This window comes from Oncorhynchus keta, chromosome 12 (genome assembly GCF_023373465.1).
Source record: "Oncorhynchus keta strain PuntledgeMale-10-30-2019 chromosome 12, Oket_V2, whole genome shotgun sequence".
Classification (NCBI taxonomy): domain Eukaryota; kingdom Metazoa; phylum Chordata; class Actinopteri; order Salmoniformes; family Salmonidae; genus Oncorhynchus; species Oncorhynchus keta.
In genome coordinates this window covers 453,818-470,980 of record NC_068432.1, presented here as the reverse complement: position 1 = coordinate 470,980, position 17,163 = coordinate 453,818, and the positions used below count along the sequence as shown (strand labels likewise).

General features: G+C 42.0%; 1 protein-coding gene across 2 annotated transcripts; it reads right to left on the bottom strand.

Annotated features, from left to right (window-relative positions):
• On the bottom strand, positions 1-11,406 carry LOC118370386 (lymphocyte cytosolic protein 2-like). Of its 2 annotated transcripts, XM_035755362.2 has the most exons (21): positions 10,835-11,404; positions 10,632-10,694; positions 10,452-10,498; positions 9,668-9,733; positions 9,543-9,571; positions 9,379-9,419; positions 9,049-9,253; positions 8,780-8,877; positions 8,622-8,682; positions 8,405-8,506; positions 8,291-8,316; positions 7,840-7,859; positions 7,475-7,579; positions 6,994-7,018; positions 5,984-5,996; positions 5,772-5,847; positions 5,591-5,634; positions 5,365-5,450; positions 1,463-1,537; positions 1,063-1,212; positions 1-733 (listed from the first exon to the last, which is right to left on the bottom strand). In XM_035755362.2, the coding sequence occupies exons 1-21, from the start codon at positions 10,910-10,912 to the stop codon at positions 596-598; spliced, it is 1,548 nt and encodes a 515-aa protein (XP_035611255.1). In that variant the 5' UTR covers positions 10,913-11,404; the 3' UTR covers positions 1-595. The 2 variants fall into 2 exon arrangements, 1 of the variants encoding a protein (XP_035611255.1); XR_008060696.1 differs by lacking the exon at positions 1-733 and having other exon boundaries at positions 1,150-1,212; positions 5,266-5,450; positions 10,835-11,406.
• Positions 11,407-17,163: the final 5,757 nt, after the last annotated feature.

The window sequence follows — 17,163 nt, the reverse complement described above, 5'->3', positions numbered from 1 at the left end:
AAAATGCAAAGATGGTTTCAACAGTAAATAACAGCTACATAAAGGAACATACAGTGTCATAAATTAAACGACGTTGCTTTCATTGAACCGTGCAGGAAATAAATACTGTTTTATTTGGAAGCCAATCAATTCCGTATTATGTAAGCCCAGCAGTAGTGATTGACTGTTTACCCCACTATATCCTTACTGGGACAATGTATGCTTGGTTCTGATTCACAGCAGATCTTGGCTTGTAACAGGAAAATAACACAGAGCAACATAAACATTTACAGAACTAGGCACACAGACATTTTCAGCCTTTCCGTACTCAAATAAATACATAAGTAGAGAGAGAGGGAAAAAAGGACAAATATTGTTGAACCAGTATTGACTTTTCTTTTTGAAGTCCATCGAGTAAACAGTTGACAGTGGCATACTCTTCATCCAAGAGTCACTTGGCTTTACATTAAATGACTGTACATGTAAAGACAATGTACTGGAATTCAAAGGTTGCATAATTAATTCCCCCATAATGTTAGTGGTATTCTTTTATTAAAACCAATGTCAATCTTGACTATTGGTCCATGTTATTGTTCTCCCTCCCCCCAGGTTTCTATTAAAAGGATGGATGGAGACCTGCTGGGTAGATCAGGGGACACTGGTTCTGCTGACCTGCTTCACGGTTCTTAGCATCAATCAGCAGAAGTGGTTGCTGTCTGTAATGGTTGATGATGTGTGCCACCATCGGAAAGGTCTGAAACAGAAAACACGAACCCATCCATTAGCAGGGGTTCATTGAGTCGTATCATAACAGAAGCTGAAACATACATTTCAGATGGTACATCTAATCAAATCTCCTCGTTGATTGTGGGGCCAAAAGTACTATATAACAAACTTTCACATTCCAGATACACTTCACAAAGCTCACTACGTCATCCTCAGAGTGCTTGCTAATATGATATAGAATTACACATTTTACTCTGACTGGTCATAATTAGGGCTATGAATTTATTTTGTACCATTTGACCTGAACAGGATCAACTCCAAGCCTTAGTCAGGATGAATGACGTAGATATTGTGTACCTCTGAGCCCTTAAGACCAGTTCCCAGCAGAAACTCATTCTGTTCGCAGCGAATCTGGATATTGTAGACTTTGTCCTGGTAAAGCACCATGAGCGTATAGGGCTGGATGGACGAGCGCTTAGAACTGTCTCGTACCAGAAATGCACCATCCTAATCAACAAGTGAAACAGAAAAACACTGCTTGTCATAGTGGTGTTTGTGTTGTATCACCACAGAGCACTAGTGAACTATACATATTTATTTAAATAATATTGTCATTTTGGACATTGGACTATATATGATATTTCATGGTCCCCTTCAAAAACCAATGTCACGATGAATCTGTAAGTACAGTGCATGAATGAGAGTTATTACCGTCATCCAGGTGTGTGAGTGATATTGGTAGCAGAAGACGCCTCACCTTATTGACCCGTCTGAGACAGCCCTCCGCTTGGCCCCGTGTCACCTGGCCAACGTACCACTGAGGGTTCATGTCCTACACATTCACATAGGAACACAATCACACATCAATAATATGGGATTTGTGACCTGTTACTAATTTCTGTAATAGGATTCAGACAAAAACCATGTCACAACAACAATTGCTACGTTCGTGATGTTTCCAAATGTTTCAATAGAAGTGAGTTGTCGTCTTTTACAAACCTATCAAGAATTTTTTTTCCTTCTTCGTAACATTGCCTAAATCAGAAAACTTTTGTCCAAAAATGTGCAGAAAAGCTGATCCATGCTTTTGTCACTTCTAGATTAGACTACTGCAATTCTCCACTCTCCGGCTGCCTGGATAAAGCACTAAATTAACTTCAGTTAGTACTAGACTCGGCAGCTAGAATCCTGACTAGAACCCAAAAATGTGATCACATATTACTCCAGTGCTAGCGTCTCTACACCGGCTTCTTGTTAAGACTAGGGCTGATTCCAAGGTTTTACTGCTAACCTGCAAAACATTACCTATCTCTCCGATTTGGTCCTGCCATACATACCTACACGTATGATACAGTCACAAGATCCATGCCTCCTTATTGTCCCTAGCATTTCTAAGCAAACAGCTGGAGGCAGGGTTTTCTCCTATAGAGCTCAATTTTTATGGAATGGAATGGTCTGCATATCCATGTGAGAGACGCAGACTCGGTCTCACCCTTAAAGTCTTTACTGAAGACTCAGTAGGTAGGTCAGTTGGTCCTATGATTGAGTGTAGTCTGGCAAAGTTGAACGGCAAGGTACTGGAGAAACAAACTGCCCTTGCTGTCTCTGCCTGCCTGGGTCCCCTCTCTCCACTGGGATTCTCTGCCTCTGACCCTATTACGGGGGCTGAGTCACTGGCTTACTAGTGCTCTTCCATGCTGTCCCTAGGAGGGGTGCGTTACTTGAGTGTGTTGTGTCAGACATTATCTTTCTGTCTGGTTTTGCGCCCCGTCGGCCTTGTGCGCCGGAGGAGATCTTCGTGGGCTATACTCAGCCTTGTCTCAGGGTAGTAAGTTGGTAGTCTGTTGATATCCCTCTAGTGGTGTAGGGGTTGTGCTGTTGTAGTGGGTGGGGTTATATCCTGCCTGGTTGGCCCTGTCCGGGGGAATCGTCGGGTGAGGCCATAGTGTTCCACTTGACATTTCCCACATGTTATGTTACAGCCTTATTCTAAAATGGATTAAATAAATAAAAATCCTCATCAATCTACACACAAATCCCATAATAACAAAGCGAAAAGAAAAAACATTAATATTCAGACCCTTTACTATGACACTAGAGCTCAGGTGCAGGTCCTGTTTCCATTGATCATCCTTCAGATGATTCTACAACATGACTGGAGTCCACCTGTGGTAAATTAAATTGATTCGACATGATTTGGAAAGGCACACAACCTGTCTATATAAGGTCCCACAGTTGACAGTGCATGTCAGAGCAAAAACCAAGCCATGAGGTAGAAGGAATTGTCCATAGAGCTCCGAGATAGGATTGTGTCGAGGCACAGATCTGGGGAAGGGTACCAAAACATTTCTGCAGCATTGAAGGTCCCAAAGAACACAGTGGCCTCCATCATTCTTAAATTCAACAAGTTTAGAACCATTAAGACTCTTCCTAGTGCTGGCTGCCAGGACAAACTGAGCAATCAGAGGAGAAGGGCTTTGGTCAGGGAAGTGACCAATAATCCAATGGTCCCTCTGACAGAGCTCCAGAGTAGAAGGACAACCATCTCTGCAGCACTCCACCAATCAGGCCTTTATGGTACAGTGGCCAGACGAAAGCTACTCCTAAGTAAAAGGCACAAGACAGCCCACTTTCAGTGTGTCAAAAGGCATCTAAATGACTCTCAGACCATGAGAAACAAGATTATCTGGTCTAATGAAAACAGGATTGAACTCTTTGGCCTAAATGCCAAACGTCACGTCTGGAGGAAACCTGGCACCATCCCTACGGTGAAGCATAATGGTGACAGCATCATACTGTGGGGATGTTTTTCAGGGGCAGGGAATGGGAGACTAGTCAGGATCGAGGGAAAGATGAAGGGAGCAGAGTACAGAGAGATCCTCCTGCTCCAGAGCGCTCAGGACCTCAGACTGGGCCGAAGGTTCACCTTCCAACAGGACAACGACCATAAGCACACAGCCAAGAGAACGCAGGAGTGGCTTTGGGACAAGTCTCTGAATGTCCTTGAGTGTCCCAGCCAGAGTCCGGACTTGAACCTAATTTAACATCTCTGGAGAGACCTGAAAATAGCTTTGCAGCGATGCTCCCCATCCAACTTGACAGAGCTTGAGAAGATCTGCAGTGAAGAATGGGAGAAACTCCCGAAATACAGGTGTGCCAAGCTTGTAGAATCATACCCAAGAAGACACAAGGCTGTAATCACTGCCAAAGGTGCTTCCACAAAGTACTGAGTAAAGGGTCTAAATACTTGTGTGATATTTCTTTCTTTTAATTTCTTCTAAATTTGCAAACAATTCTAAAAAATATATTTTTGCTTTGTCATTATGGGGTATTCTGTGTAGATTGATGAGGGGAAAAAAACGATTTAATCCATTTTAGAATAAGCCTGTCACGTCATAAATGAAGGCACTGTATCCAGAGTAATTCTCCTGTCTTTATTTATTTATTTTATTTTACCTTATTTTACCTTTATTTAACTAGGCAAGTCAGATAAGAACAAATTCTTATTTTCAATGACGGCCTAGGAACAGTGGGTTAACTGCCTGTTCAGGGGCAGAACGACAGATTTGTACCTTGTCAGCTCGGGGATTTGAACTTGCAACCTTCCGGTTACTTGTCCAACGCTCTAACCACTAGGTCTTATCTGTTGTCCTGTGTGAATTTAAGTATGCTTCCTCTAATTCTCTCTCTGTCCCTCTCCTCCCGGAGGAGCTGAGCTCTAGGACCATGCCTCAGGACTACTTGGCCTGATGACTCCTGGCTGTCCCCAGTCCACCTGGTCGTGTGGCTGCTCCAGTTTCAACAGTTCTGCCTGTGGCTATGTTCACCGGACACTTACTTGTCCCAGACCGGCAGTTTTCAAAATGTCTCTCTCTACCGCACCTGCGGTCTCGACTTCTGAATGCTCGGCTATGAAAAGCTAACTGACATTTAGTCCTGAGGCACCCCCTACAACCCTGCTGGTCATCTATGAACATTGTTCTTCAAAATGTTCAAATCTGTCCTTAATGGCCATGTACTCTTATAATCTCCACCCGGCACAGCCAGAAGAGGACTGGCCACCCTTCAGAGCCTGGTTCCTCTCTAGGTTTCTTCCTAGGTTCCTGCCTTTCTAGGGAGTTTTTCCTAGCCCCCGTGCTTCTGCATTGCTTGCTGTTTGGGGTTTACATCTGCTGACGTAAGAAGGGCTTTATAAATACATTTGATTGAATGATTGATTAAATGCTCAAAATTACCATTATTTGCACATACAGTACTGCATGAGGGCCTACTGAAATATTTGATTGATTCAATAGGAGCTGACCGTCTCACATAGTCAAAGGGCTCTGCTCGTAGACACCACAGTAATTGAGACTAGGGGCTGCAGCCAGAATCTACAATACTCCCTTGGAAGTTATTGCATGTGTAACTCTGTGTTGTTGTCTGTGTCACACTGCTTTGCTTTATCTTGGCCAGGACGCAGTTGTAAATGAGAACTTGTTCTCAACTAGCTTACCTGGTTAAATAAAGGTGAAATAAAAATACATAAATAAAGAAGAACAATACAATGTCTCCACCTACTGAACTAAGCAAGTCACTGCATCACTAGAGCCGGTCCAACGTAAGTACGTTCATATTCGCGAATCTGTCTGTCTGTCGGTCTGTATGGTAGGCGGTCACCTGTTCATCATCTAGGTCTGCCGGTGGGGGCATGGAAGCTTGCACAGGTGACGGCACGGGCACAATCTTGCTCCTGTGGGAGAAAGCTTAGACAGGAAAAAGGAGAATCCAATCAGTGATCAATCGAGAAGTTGTGAGTCATAGTTGTCAGCTGTGAGTCACACAGTGTCATTTACCAGAGTAGAGTGTTTGATAATGGGGACCGAAGTCAAAACACAGCACTCACATGCCTGCAGTCTTGAAGCAGTTGTAGCGATATTAGGTGGCAAGCTGGAGAGAGTTTACAAGAGTTTACAGGTTACCATTCAAATGGTAACCTTTATATTCCATCACCGCTGAAAAGTTATATCCTCCGTATAAGCCATTTTCCTTCCCTAACTTTGACGTTACAAAACAACTGATCTTACCAGTCTGAATGTAAGGGTGGTATAGGGAGCCCTTGTCTAGGAAAGGTGTTGGAGTTGAAGGACTTGGTCATGGACACTAGAAGAGATACATATAATCATTAAGAGAATGAAAGACGTACTGCATAGTCCCTCAGGTTAAAACAGGAGGAAGATGAAGTGTAATGTAAAGTTCCCTTGTACAAGAAGAAAAAGCTTTTTAGAAAATGGCTTACCTTCATTTCGTACCTGTTGGTGACATAAGAGAGGAACATGGTATGAGGTGGAACTACAGCTTTTTCTCAAGCCCCGTTTATACCTGGTGCTAACATGAGTCATTTGTTTTGACCCTGTCCACATTCTGATTGTGCCCACTTTTGCAGATACGTGTCGACACATGGTATTAAATATGTATTTTATGCGTCCACTATGTCCGCATTGTGACCAGATTTCCTGGTTATTATTTGAAGGGATATCTTTTCAAAATAATATTTATTTATTTTAAGAGACATGTCAATGATTTTAGAGGGCGGGATAATGATGATTTAAATGTTTTCAGATTAGATCTACACTTGCAAGATATCCAGACACAATGATTGGTCAGGAAGATCTGATCACAATCAGATCACAATGCGTCTTTTATTTTCTTACTACACCTGTCAAAAAATGTGGGCATAATCATAATGTGGACAAGATCAGGACAAAGGACGCATGTTAGAACCCGGATTAAATAGGGGTTTAGTGAAGCTAAATACACAGTTTCAAAATCCTTATTAGCACCCTGCAGCCCACTGCTGGCTTGCTTCTGAAGCTAAGCAGGATTGGTCCTGGTTGGTCCCTGGATGAACCAGATGCTGCACCCTTTCCTCTGGTCTAATAAAAAAATGCCCCAGGGAAGTGTTTGGGGACATTGCCCTGTGTAGGGTGCCGTCTTTCAGATGGGACTTTTAACGGGTGTCCTGACTCTCTGTGGTCCCTAAAGATCCCATGGCACTTATTGTAAGAGTAGGGGTGTTAACCCTGGTGTCCTGGACAAATTCCCAATCTGGCCCTCATACCATCACGGTCACCAAATCATCCCCAGCTTACAATCGGCTCATTCATCCCCTCTCCTTTCCCCTGTAACTATTCCCCAGGTCATTGCTGTAAATGAGAATGTGTTCTCAGTCAACTTACCCGGTAAAATAAAGGTCAAATAAAAATAAAAAACTTCCACCGTTGTGGTGATCCAGTGAAATAGCCTTACCTCATTTCTTGCACCAGGCACATATCTGCAACAGAAATGGACATTACAGATGAATGACTTGTTATATTCACTTGCATTTTTCTAATTAGCGTTAAACTGAGTAAGCGAGCACAAAGATTTAGCCAAATATGTGCAACAGCCAACAAATCAAACGAAACACAGACGGAAAACTGGAAGGGTAATACTAAAATGATACACATATTGTGATGCAGAGAGCTTCTCCTTTGTACCACAAGCAAAGGTCCTACAAAGGAGTGATCTGTGGCAGTGATTCACCCCAGCTCAAATAGCTCCCGCTAACTAAACAACCACCATTCCACTCCTCCGCCCCATGTATTCCCGATGGAGTGTACAGTACTTCCCTAAACATTGAACCACAGTGTGTTTATTTAAGGATCAGCTGATATGTAAGTGTATATGACATAATGTGCCTGGAGCTGTGCTGTATGGAGCATGAAGGGAAGCTGGATGCACGGCAGACCTGTTGTTGCCCACCGACGAGCTGCTCCTGATGACTCTAGCTGACAGAGAGAGGGGCGGTTTGGGCATCCTGGGAGGGTCTGGACTCCTCTCTTCTGCCTGAGGCCTGGAAATAGAACATATGTGAAGTCAGGGGTTCCCATACTGGTCAGAGTAGTGAGCATTTCAGTTATGGCTTGTTTCATTTCTTGACAAAAAGGTACAGTTATATAACTGAGTGTATGTACAACAAATGTGGCACATATGCACATGTGCAGTCACGATTCAAACAGGGAAAGCGGTGCATTGTCAATGACATGGAATAGAATTGAGCGAAGTCGTACGAAGGAAAGCAATACACACACAAATAAAAGAAGACTTCTTTACCTCCATGAATGTGGAGCAGGCTGTGTGTGTGAGGAAAAACAAACATGTCATACACTTCATTTCAAACTATTAGTAAAGACTCAAACTATTAGTAAAGACTCAAACTATTAGTAAAGACTCAAACTATTAGTAAAGACTCAAACTATTAGTAAAGACCCAAACTATTAGTAAAGACTCAAACTATTAGTAAAGACTCAAACTATTAGTAAAGACTCAAACTATTAGTAAAGACTCAAACTATTAGTAAAGGCCTTTAAACACTCACATGTGGACATGCTTCCAGCTAAAATGTATACAGTTATAAAAAGCTACGTATAACTTCAGCAAGCACATAAAATATGTATGTGTATAATTGTCTTCACTTGACATTGAGCGATGGTGTAGGGATGAGAAGAAAGTTGTTTGGACACAATATAGGACTAACTAGAACATAATCAAATGTAATTCTCACCCTATCGGTTGTGTTCAACTTCCTTGCTGTGTGGACAAACAGAGCAGGTGTAAGAACAGACAACTGCTGTGTAGTAAACTTTTGCTTGCTAGGTTAAGATTGGTGTGAGAGTACCTGGTACTGGAGATTCAGTAAGGTTTGTTTGATCCAGTTTGGTGGGCTTTATTCTGCGGTCAACTAGTGGAGCAGGGGGAGCACTTGAGAAAGGAGCGGGCACTTGAAAAGACAATATGAAAAGACAAGGTACAAATCAATACAAGTGACTGAAAAGTGTTCAAATGCTATATTTATAGTGAGATACTAACATTCCAGAGTGTACATTTACTCTTACCAGGGAGTCTGCCAGGGCGCTGGGGAGATTGCTCCCTTCTGGGTGGGGGAGGCTCCACTAGCTGCAGAAACAAGGAGTTTAACGTAATGATGAAGGACTGAGTGAAAGGAGAGAGTGGGGGAGTGAAAGAGGAGTGCAGTCAGAGGGGACATACTCACACTAGGGCGACTGGCGGAGGGGAGTGGAGGACCAGGCCCAGGACGTTGAGGTGGTGGAGGTGGTTGCCTTACAGCTGTACCGCGGTGCGGGGTACTATCTAAACGCACAGACAGACAGACAGACAGACAGACAGACAGACAGACAGACAGACAGACAGACAGACAGACAGACAGACAAATTGTAATCAATGTGGGACAATACAAAGTGACAACATATGTCCTTTGTGAGAGTAGTTTTGCATGGCAGTGTTGTACTGATGTCTCCGTACCAATGTAGTCATCGTCAGCCATGCGCTTGGCAGCACAGAGTTTATGGGGAATCTCATCAGGCGGCTCAGACGGAGGTGGCTCATAGTCGTTGTCACTGTCCTCACCTCCAACCTCCGGCCCCTCTGTTGGGTACTCATAATCGCCCACACTGCCGTCATCATCATCAGCATCTGGGCTTACATAGTCGTCGTCACTCACCTCATCCTGGGAGTGACAGACAACCAAGTTAAATACTGATGAAAAGAGAAATATTCCCGAGAGGAACAAGACTTGAAATTAAGAGGGAGGAATGGAATGCAGTAAACTAACATGGCCAAATACAGACTTACAAATTCATCAGGTCCCCAGGGCTGAACCTCTTGTGATGTATCTGCAGTAGGAAGCAGTAGAATGGTAAAATTTCCAATTTATCATGGTCCAATTGCTTCTATGTCAATCATAATAACTTGATCTAGGGTAAAGTCTATGCTTTCAAATTCTAAATAATACATACCTGGTTCATGATATTTTGGTGCTGCAGATCTGGAGAAAGTACAGAGGAGAGCAAGATTGTGCTTGGATATTGCTTTGAATTAAACTACTAAAGTTTAATAGCTAAGAATTGCAAGAAGTGCACACCTTTTAGCGAAGAATGGCCTTTTTTCTTCTTTCCTGTTGATTTCACAGCATATTTTGGAGATAAGTCTGTAAAAAGAGCAGACAACATTGTGGCAGTCAATAATATAATAATAATAATAATAATATATGCCATTTAGCAGACGCTTTTATCCAAAGCGACTTACAGTCATGTGTGCATACATTCAATACTGCTACCATCTATTGGGGCAAACCGTGTCACCATCTTTTGTCACACATTCGCTTATCGACACAGTCAATAATTCCCTTATAATTCTATTCTGAGCATGTGTCACATGTTTAATATTGTGAGCAGTGATTGGTGAGTGCTATTTGAGTCCGCCTGTGACAGGATGTGGGATCTAAAAAGTAGGTTGAAATGTCATTGTCACTCTTTGGCTCTCCGAATGTTCTTCTAAAATAAGGCACCCTACCACTCTCCTCCCTATCTGTCTATCCCTCTGGTCCTTCTTGGTCCCCCGCTTTACTGTTTCCTGCCCTAAAACACTCATGTTAAAAAAAAACAAGTTTATCTCTGTTGAATAGTTTCCTCTCCCTGTGTAATTATCATACTTCCCAACATTTTCATTGTTCAGGGACATAAGAGACTGAGTGGTCTTCATTTTGCCTTACAATGGTCCACCCAAAAGTGGAGTACCTTTTCAGGGTGCTTAGTCTACCTGGGTGCCTATGCTGGTTTTCCGTGTTGAGCATGTAAAAATGGTTTGATGTAATTGTCGAAATGTTCAGTTTAACAAAATTCAAGAGAAATGAATGAAATACTCACGGTGAATGGACTTTGGGGAATTTCTGAATGTCATTTTCACTCATGTTCTACAAGATGATAGATTAAGTATCTCCATTAAGTGATATATTAATATATTAATATTAATATGAATTATTTTGTCTTCCAGTCCAACTAGGAACACGTGGGAAAAGGGACACACATTTGCTTAATATCTCTTACCAAGAACCTTTGCCCATTAATATTACATTTCACGATGACTTTGTCACATCCACTTAACTCCAACTGTAAAAAAAATAATAATAATAATATGGACACTGTGAAACAGCTTTGAATATGATGTTGTATGACAGAGAATTAAGGAAAGCTTTTACAGGTTGTGAGCTGTAAACAAAAGGTGCAAAATTAACCTGAAAAAGACTTACCCTCCTCATGTAGTCTGACAATTGGTGTGGATTCCAGCCCATGACCTCTGACTTGGATGGCACTCTGTCAAAACTCATTGTTTCCCTTGTGTCTTCTGAATATAAATTAAATATTTACAAACTCCTTGGAAAGGACAGCTGGCTGGGAAACCTCCTATGTTACGGGGCAGTCATATTCATAGCCATGTTTGACTTTGAGCCCTGTCAGAAAATGGCTCCTTGTATCTTGCTGCGACACCCTTGGCAATGCTCTGTCTGACGCTGTGCAGAGGAAGTGTGCAGCCTGAAGAGTGTTCAGAGAAATAAAATGGGAAGATATCACTCTTTCACAACACAGAAAAGAGGCAGAACAACACCCACCACAAGTGCTATCTGAGGGCAAAAGTAGAAAAAAAAACTATTCTGTGAAATCGTGTCAGGTGTGATGTCAAGTGGCTGGTAGGTGATGAAATCCATCCACCAAGAGTTTTGTATGATCTGAAGTCCAGACAACAGCAACATATACATTTAAATGTCAATATCTTAAAAGCTAGTCCGTTCCCTGAGAGCTCTGAGAAAAGAAAGAAAGCAAACTTCCTCTTGAGTTTCCTGTTGATGATGACAGTAGTGGTGGCAACAGCAAGGGGAAGTACAGCCTCTTGTAAGAAAAATACCAGTTAACATAGCTAGGAGCATAACATACACAACAGGCCTAATGACACTCACGAAGAGCTGTAAAATCTGGAACCCTACAAATCAGCTGGGCTAGACAATCTGGACCCTCTCTTTCTAAAATGATCCACCGCAGTTGTTGCAACCCCTATTACTAGCCTGTTCAACCTCTCTTTCTTATCGTCTGAAATTCCTAAAGATTGGAAAGCTGCTGCGTTCATCCCCCTCTTCAAAGGCGGAGACACTCTAGACCCAAACTGGTACAGACATATATCCATCCTGCCCTGCCTGTCTAAAGCCTTCGAAAGACAAGTTAACAAACAGATTACCGACCATTTCGAATCCCATCGTATTTTCTCTGCTATGCAATCTGGTTTCCGAGTTGGTCATGGGTGCACCTCAGCCACGCTCAAAGTTATAAACAATATCATAACCACCATCGATAAAAGACAGTACTGTGCAGCCATCTTCATCGCCTGGCCAAAGCTTTTGACTCTGTCAATCACCGCATTCTTATCGGCAGCCTCAATAGCTTTGGTTTCTCAAATGACTGCCTCGCCTGGTTCACCAACTACTTCTCAGATAGAGTTCAGTGTGTCAAATCGGAGGTCCTGTTGTCCGGACCTCTGGCAGTCTCTATGGGGTTGCCACAGGGTTCAATTCTCAGGCCGACTCTTTTCTCTGTATACTTCAATGATGTCGTTCTTGCTGCTGGTGATTCTCTGATCCATCTCTACGCAGACGTATACATGCATTCTGTATACATTTGGCCTATCTTTGGACACTGTGTTAACCTCTCTTGGGATATTAGGGACGGTAGCGTCCCACCCCGCCAACAGCCAGTGAAAGTGCAGGGCGCCAAATTCAAAACAACAAAAATCTCATAATTAAAATCGCTCAAGCAATTGCTCAAGCACAAGTATTTTACACAATTTTAAAGATACAATTCTTGTTAATCCATCCACAGTGTCTAATTTCAAAAAGGCTTTACAGCGAAAGCACCACAAACGAATATGTTAGGTCACCACCAAGTCACAGAAAAACACAATCATTTTTCCAGCCAAATAGTGGAGTCACAAAAAGCAGGAATATAGATCAAATGAATCACTAACCTTTGATGATCTTCATCAGATGACACTCATAGGACTTCATGTTACCAAATACATGTATGATTTGTTCGTTAAAGTGCATATTTATATCCAAAAATCACATTTTATATTGGCGTGTTATGTTCAGCAGTTCCAAAACATGCAGTGATTTTGCCACATCAATTCACAGAAATACTCATAATAAACATTGATAAAATATACAACTATTATCCATGGAACTTTAGATAAATTTCTCCTTAAGCATCTCCATTCCAAAATCTAGAATCGGCTTCCTATTTCACAACAAAGCATCCTTCACTCATGCTGCCAAACATACCCTCGTAAAACTGACTATCCTACCGATCCTTTACTTCGGCGATGTCATTTACAAAATAGCCTCCAACACTCTACTCAAGAAATTGGATGTAGTCTATCACATTGCCATCTGTTTTGTCACCAAAGCCCCATATACTACCCACCACTGCGACCTGTATACTCTTGTTGGCTGGCCCTAGCTACATATTTGTTGCCAAACCCACTGGCTCCAGGTCATCTATAAGTATTTGCTCGGTAAAGCCCCACCTTATCTCAGCTCACTGGTCACTATAGCAACACCCACCTGCAGCACGCGCTCCAACAGGTATATTTCACTGGCCATCTACAAAGCCAACGCCTCCTTTGGCCGCCTTTCCTTCCAGTTGTCTGCTGCCAATGACTGGATGAATTGCAAAAATCACTGAAGCTGGAGACATATCTCCCTCACTAACTTTAAGCATCAGATGTCAGAGCAGCTGACCGATCACTGCACCTGTACACAGCCCATCTGTAAATAGCCCACTCAACTACCTCATCCCCATATTGTTATTTTTTTTCTCCTTTGCACCCCAGTATCTCTACTTGCACATCATCATCTGCGCATCTATCACTCCTGTGTTAATGCTAAATTGTAATTATTTTCCCACTATGGCCTATTTATTGCCTTACCTCCCTAATCTTACAACATTTGCACACACTGTATATAGATTTTTCTATTGTGTTATTGACTGTACGTTTGTTTATCCCATGTGTAACACTGTGTTGCTGTTTTTGTTGCACTGCTTTGCTTTATCTTGGCCAGGTAGCAGTTGTAAATGAGAACTTGTTCACAACTGGCCTACCTGCTGAAATAAAGGTGAAAAAAATGAAAAAATAAAATATGAAGCTCCTAAATAAGATCTGGTACAACCAATTACCTTCAGAAGTTACATAATTAGTTAAATAAAGTCCACCTGTGAGCAAAGTGTCACATGATCTGTCACATGATTTCATGTTCTGAAAGGCCCCCGAGTCTGCAACACCACTAAGCAAGGGGCACCACCAAGCAAGCGGCACCATGAAGACCAAGAAGCTCTCCAAGCAGGTCAGGGAAAAAGTTGTGGAGAAGTACAGATCAGGGTTGGGTTATAAAAAAAGATCAGAAACTTTTGAACATCCCAAAGAGCACTATTAAATACATTATTTAAAAATTGAAAGAATATAGCACCACAACAAACCTGCCATTAAAGGGCCATTCAGCAAAACTCACGTACCAGGCAAGGAGGGCATTAATCAGAAAGGCAACAAAGAGACCAAAGATAACCCCGAAGGAGCTGCAAAGATAGACAGTGGAGATTGGAGTATCTGTCCATAGGACCACTTTCAGCCGTACACACCACGGAGCTGGGCTTTACAGAAGAGTAGCCAGAAAAAAAGCCATTGCTTAAAGAAAGAAATAAGCAAACTTGTTTGGTGTTCCCCAAAAGGCATGTGGGAGACTCCGCAAACATATGGAAGAAGGTACTCTGGTCAGATGAGACTAAAATGTAGCTTTTTGTCAATGAAAACGCTATGTCTGTTGCAAACCCAACACCTCTCATCACCCCGAAAATACCTTCCCTACAGTAAAGCATGGTGTTGGCAGCATCATGCTGTGGGGATGTTTTTCATCGGCAGGGACTGGGAATCTGGTCCGAATTGACGGAATGATAGATATCGCTAAATACAGGGAAATTCTTGAGGGAAACCTGTTTCAGTCTTCCAGAGGTTTGAGACTGGGACAGAGGTTCACCTACCAGCAGGACAATGACCCTAAGCATACTGCTAAAGCAACACTCGAGTGGTTTAAGGAAAACATTTAAATGTCTTGGAATGGCCTAGTCAAAGCCCAAAATTCAATCCAATTGAGAATCTGTGGTATGACTTAAAGATTGCTGTAAACCAGCGGAACCCATCCAACTTGAAGGAGCTTGAGCAGTTTTGCCTTGAAGAATGGGCAAGAATCCCAGTGGCTAGATGTGCCAAGCTTATAGAGACATACACACAAGAGACTTGCAGCTGTAATTACTGCAAAAGGTGGCTCTACAAAGTATTGACTTTGCGTGGGGGGTAAATAGTTATGCACGCTCAAGTTTTCCGTTTTTTGTTGTTGTCTTATTTCTTGTTTGTTTCACAATAATAAAAAAAAGTTGCATCTTCAAAGTGATAGGCATATTGTGTAAATCAAATGATACAATCCCCCCCAAAATATATTTTAATTCCAGGTTGCAAGGCAACAAAATAGAAAAAATGTCAAGGGGGATGAATACTTTTGCAAGCCACTTGTATATATTTACCCAATAATATATGGGGGATTGGAAATTGTGCAAAAAAAAAATACATTGATGGAGGCTACAATCTATCCACAATATTAAAGCTGATCTACCTCCTAAAAAAAAGAAGAAAAAAGGTGTAAACACGGTCCAAGACCAAGGCCAGTCACAGAGGCCTTTTGCGCGCTCCTCGGCGGAGGTCTATTATTACTTAGCTAGCTAATCACACAGGTAAGGTCCTTTGATGTAATAGAAGCACCAGAATCTATCTATCGTATCTGCCGCCATCACGAGCAGTCACTCACAAGCCTAATAACGTGAACAACACATAGCTAATGTGCTATACTTGTAGCTATTTGTTTAGCTAGCTACTTGCTTGTTTGTCATTGCATAGTTAGCTAATGGTTGCGCTATCGAACCTGCTAGCAAACTAGTAGATATTTGTGCCCTCATTCTTTTTTCAGAGAGGTGGGGTGGGTGGGGGGGGGGGTTTCATGTACAAAAACAATCAAAGAAATGCATACAAAGATAACCCCAACCCATTCCCCACCTCAGTCACCATCCACCCGACCACATCCTCCCTCCCCACCTGGAAACCACGTTTCCCAACCAGTCTTCCACCATTCGACTAGCACCATTAATTCTCGCTGTCAATAATTCTAATGTTATAACTTCTAATTGTAACTGTATCCACTGGTTAAATGGGAGAGAGTGGGTTGGTTGCCATCTTAAGAGACAAAAACATTTCCCCCTACCAGCCGTAATCTACTCTGATTGATTGAGAGATTGAAGGGGCTATCAATGTTAAGTAACATAATAGATGCAAAGCATTGAATATTTACATTCATGCAAATCAAAAGTAATTTTGTAACTTTGCAGCAGAAGCATTTAACTGCAGGGCAATCCCACATCCTATGAAGGAATGTGCCTACCTGATTTAGGGGACACCGTATAACTTTTCCTTGGTGTTAAATATAGTCTGGGAACAAACTTGAAATGTTGATGGTTTGGATTACGGGATGTCAAGTTCATAATTTTCCATATTCTGTTCCAGTTAAATGGTTGTTCGGATTCAATTAGGACTATGGACAATACATTTTGAATATAAACTTTCCAAAATGTGTTTATACATATTATAGAGATCAGTCCTTTCGGGAGTCCGGAGAATTTATTTTTGAAATCCCATCATTGGATGATTGGGTAGTTGTGTTTCCCAAGGGACTCCATAGCCAGCATATTTGTCCAAAATTGTAAATATAGAAAAAAGGTCATGTGTATGTATCTTTCAAATCTTGGAATGTTATAAAATTGCTACTGTCCATGATGTCGGTAAGGGTATGGAGTCCACATTTGGACGATGGGGTGATGCAAAAGGCCGGCCTCCAGATCGCCAGCCATTATTGTGAAATATTGGAGTATGGGCATGCAATTTTGATTCCCATTTACATTGTTTTTCAATGTTTCTCCAAATAGAGATTGTGTGAGCAATAATAGGACCAAGGCATAGTTTACATTGTTTAAGGGATATATCAGTGAAGACCACCTCCTCCAGGGCAATAGGAGACACCATATTTCTCTCTGTACTCACTCAGCCAGAGGCAGAATAATCATGTCAAAACCAATTTAGGATGGGGCGAAATGCTAGTGCCTGGAGATACAACTTAAAGTTTGGTACGGATAGTCTTCCTACGTCTTTCCCTCTTTGTAAATTTGATCATTTTATCCTGGATCGTTTACAGTAAAAGCTCTTATTTGTGGATTTAAAAAAATATTAGAACTATAGCTACAACTAGGATTGCACATGACTCAAGTTTGGGCTTGCGTTTGTGGAGGCCGGCAAGACAGATCCAAAGAACGTCTCCAATGTCATATAAAAAAAATGTAGCAGACAGTTGAAAACAAATTGAACATTTTCACAATTTGTTTCCAATGGTGGGTGGTGGTGGTGGGGGGGGGGGGCACTTATCTTGAGCTCCACACCCAC

Excerpts from the sequence above, each read along its gene's own strand:
- LOC118370386 (XM_035755362.2), bottom strand. The coding sequence starts at position 10,912 with ATGAGTTTTGACAGAGTGCCATCCAAGTCAGAGGTCATGGGCTGGAAT. Across the intron at positions 9,254-9,378 it reads CCTGGGGACCTGATGAATTT|GATGAGGTGAGTGACGACGA; the intron begins GTAAGTCTGTAT and ends TGTCACTCCCAG. Across the intron at positions 5,451-5,590 it reads TGCTTCAAGACTGCAGGCAT|CTTTCTCCCACAGGAGCAAG; the intron begins GTGAGTGCTGTG and ends TTCCTGTCTAAG.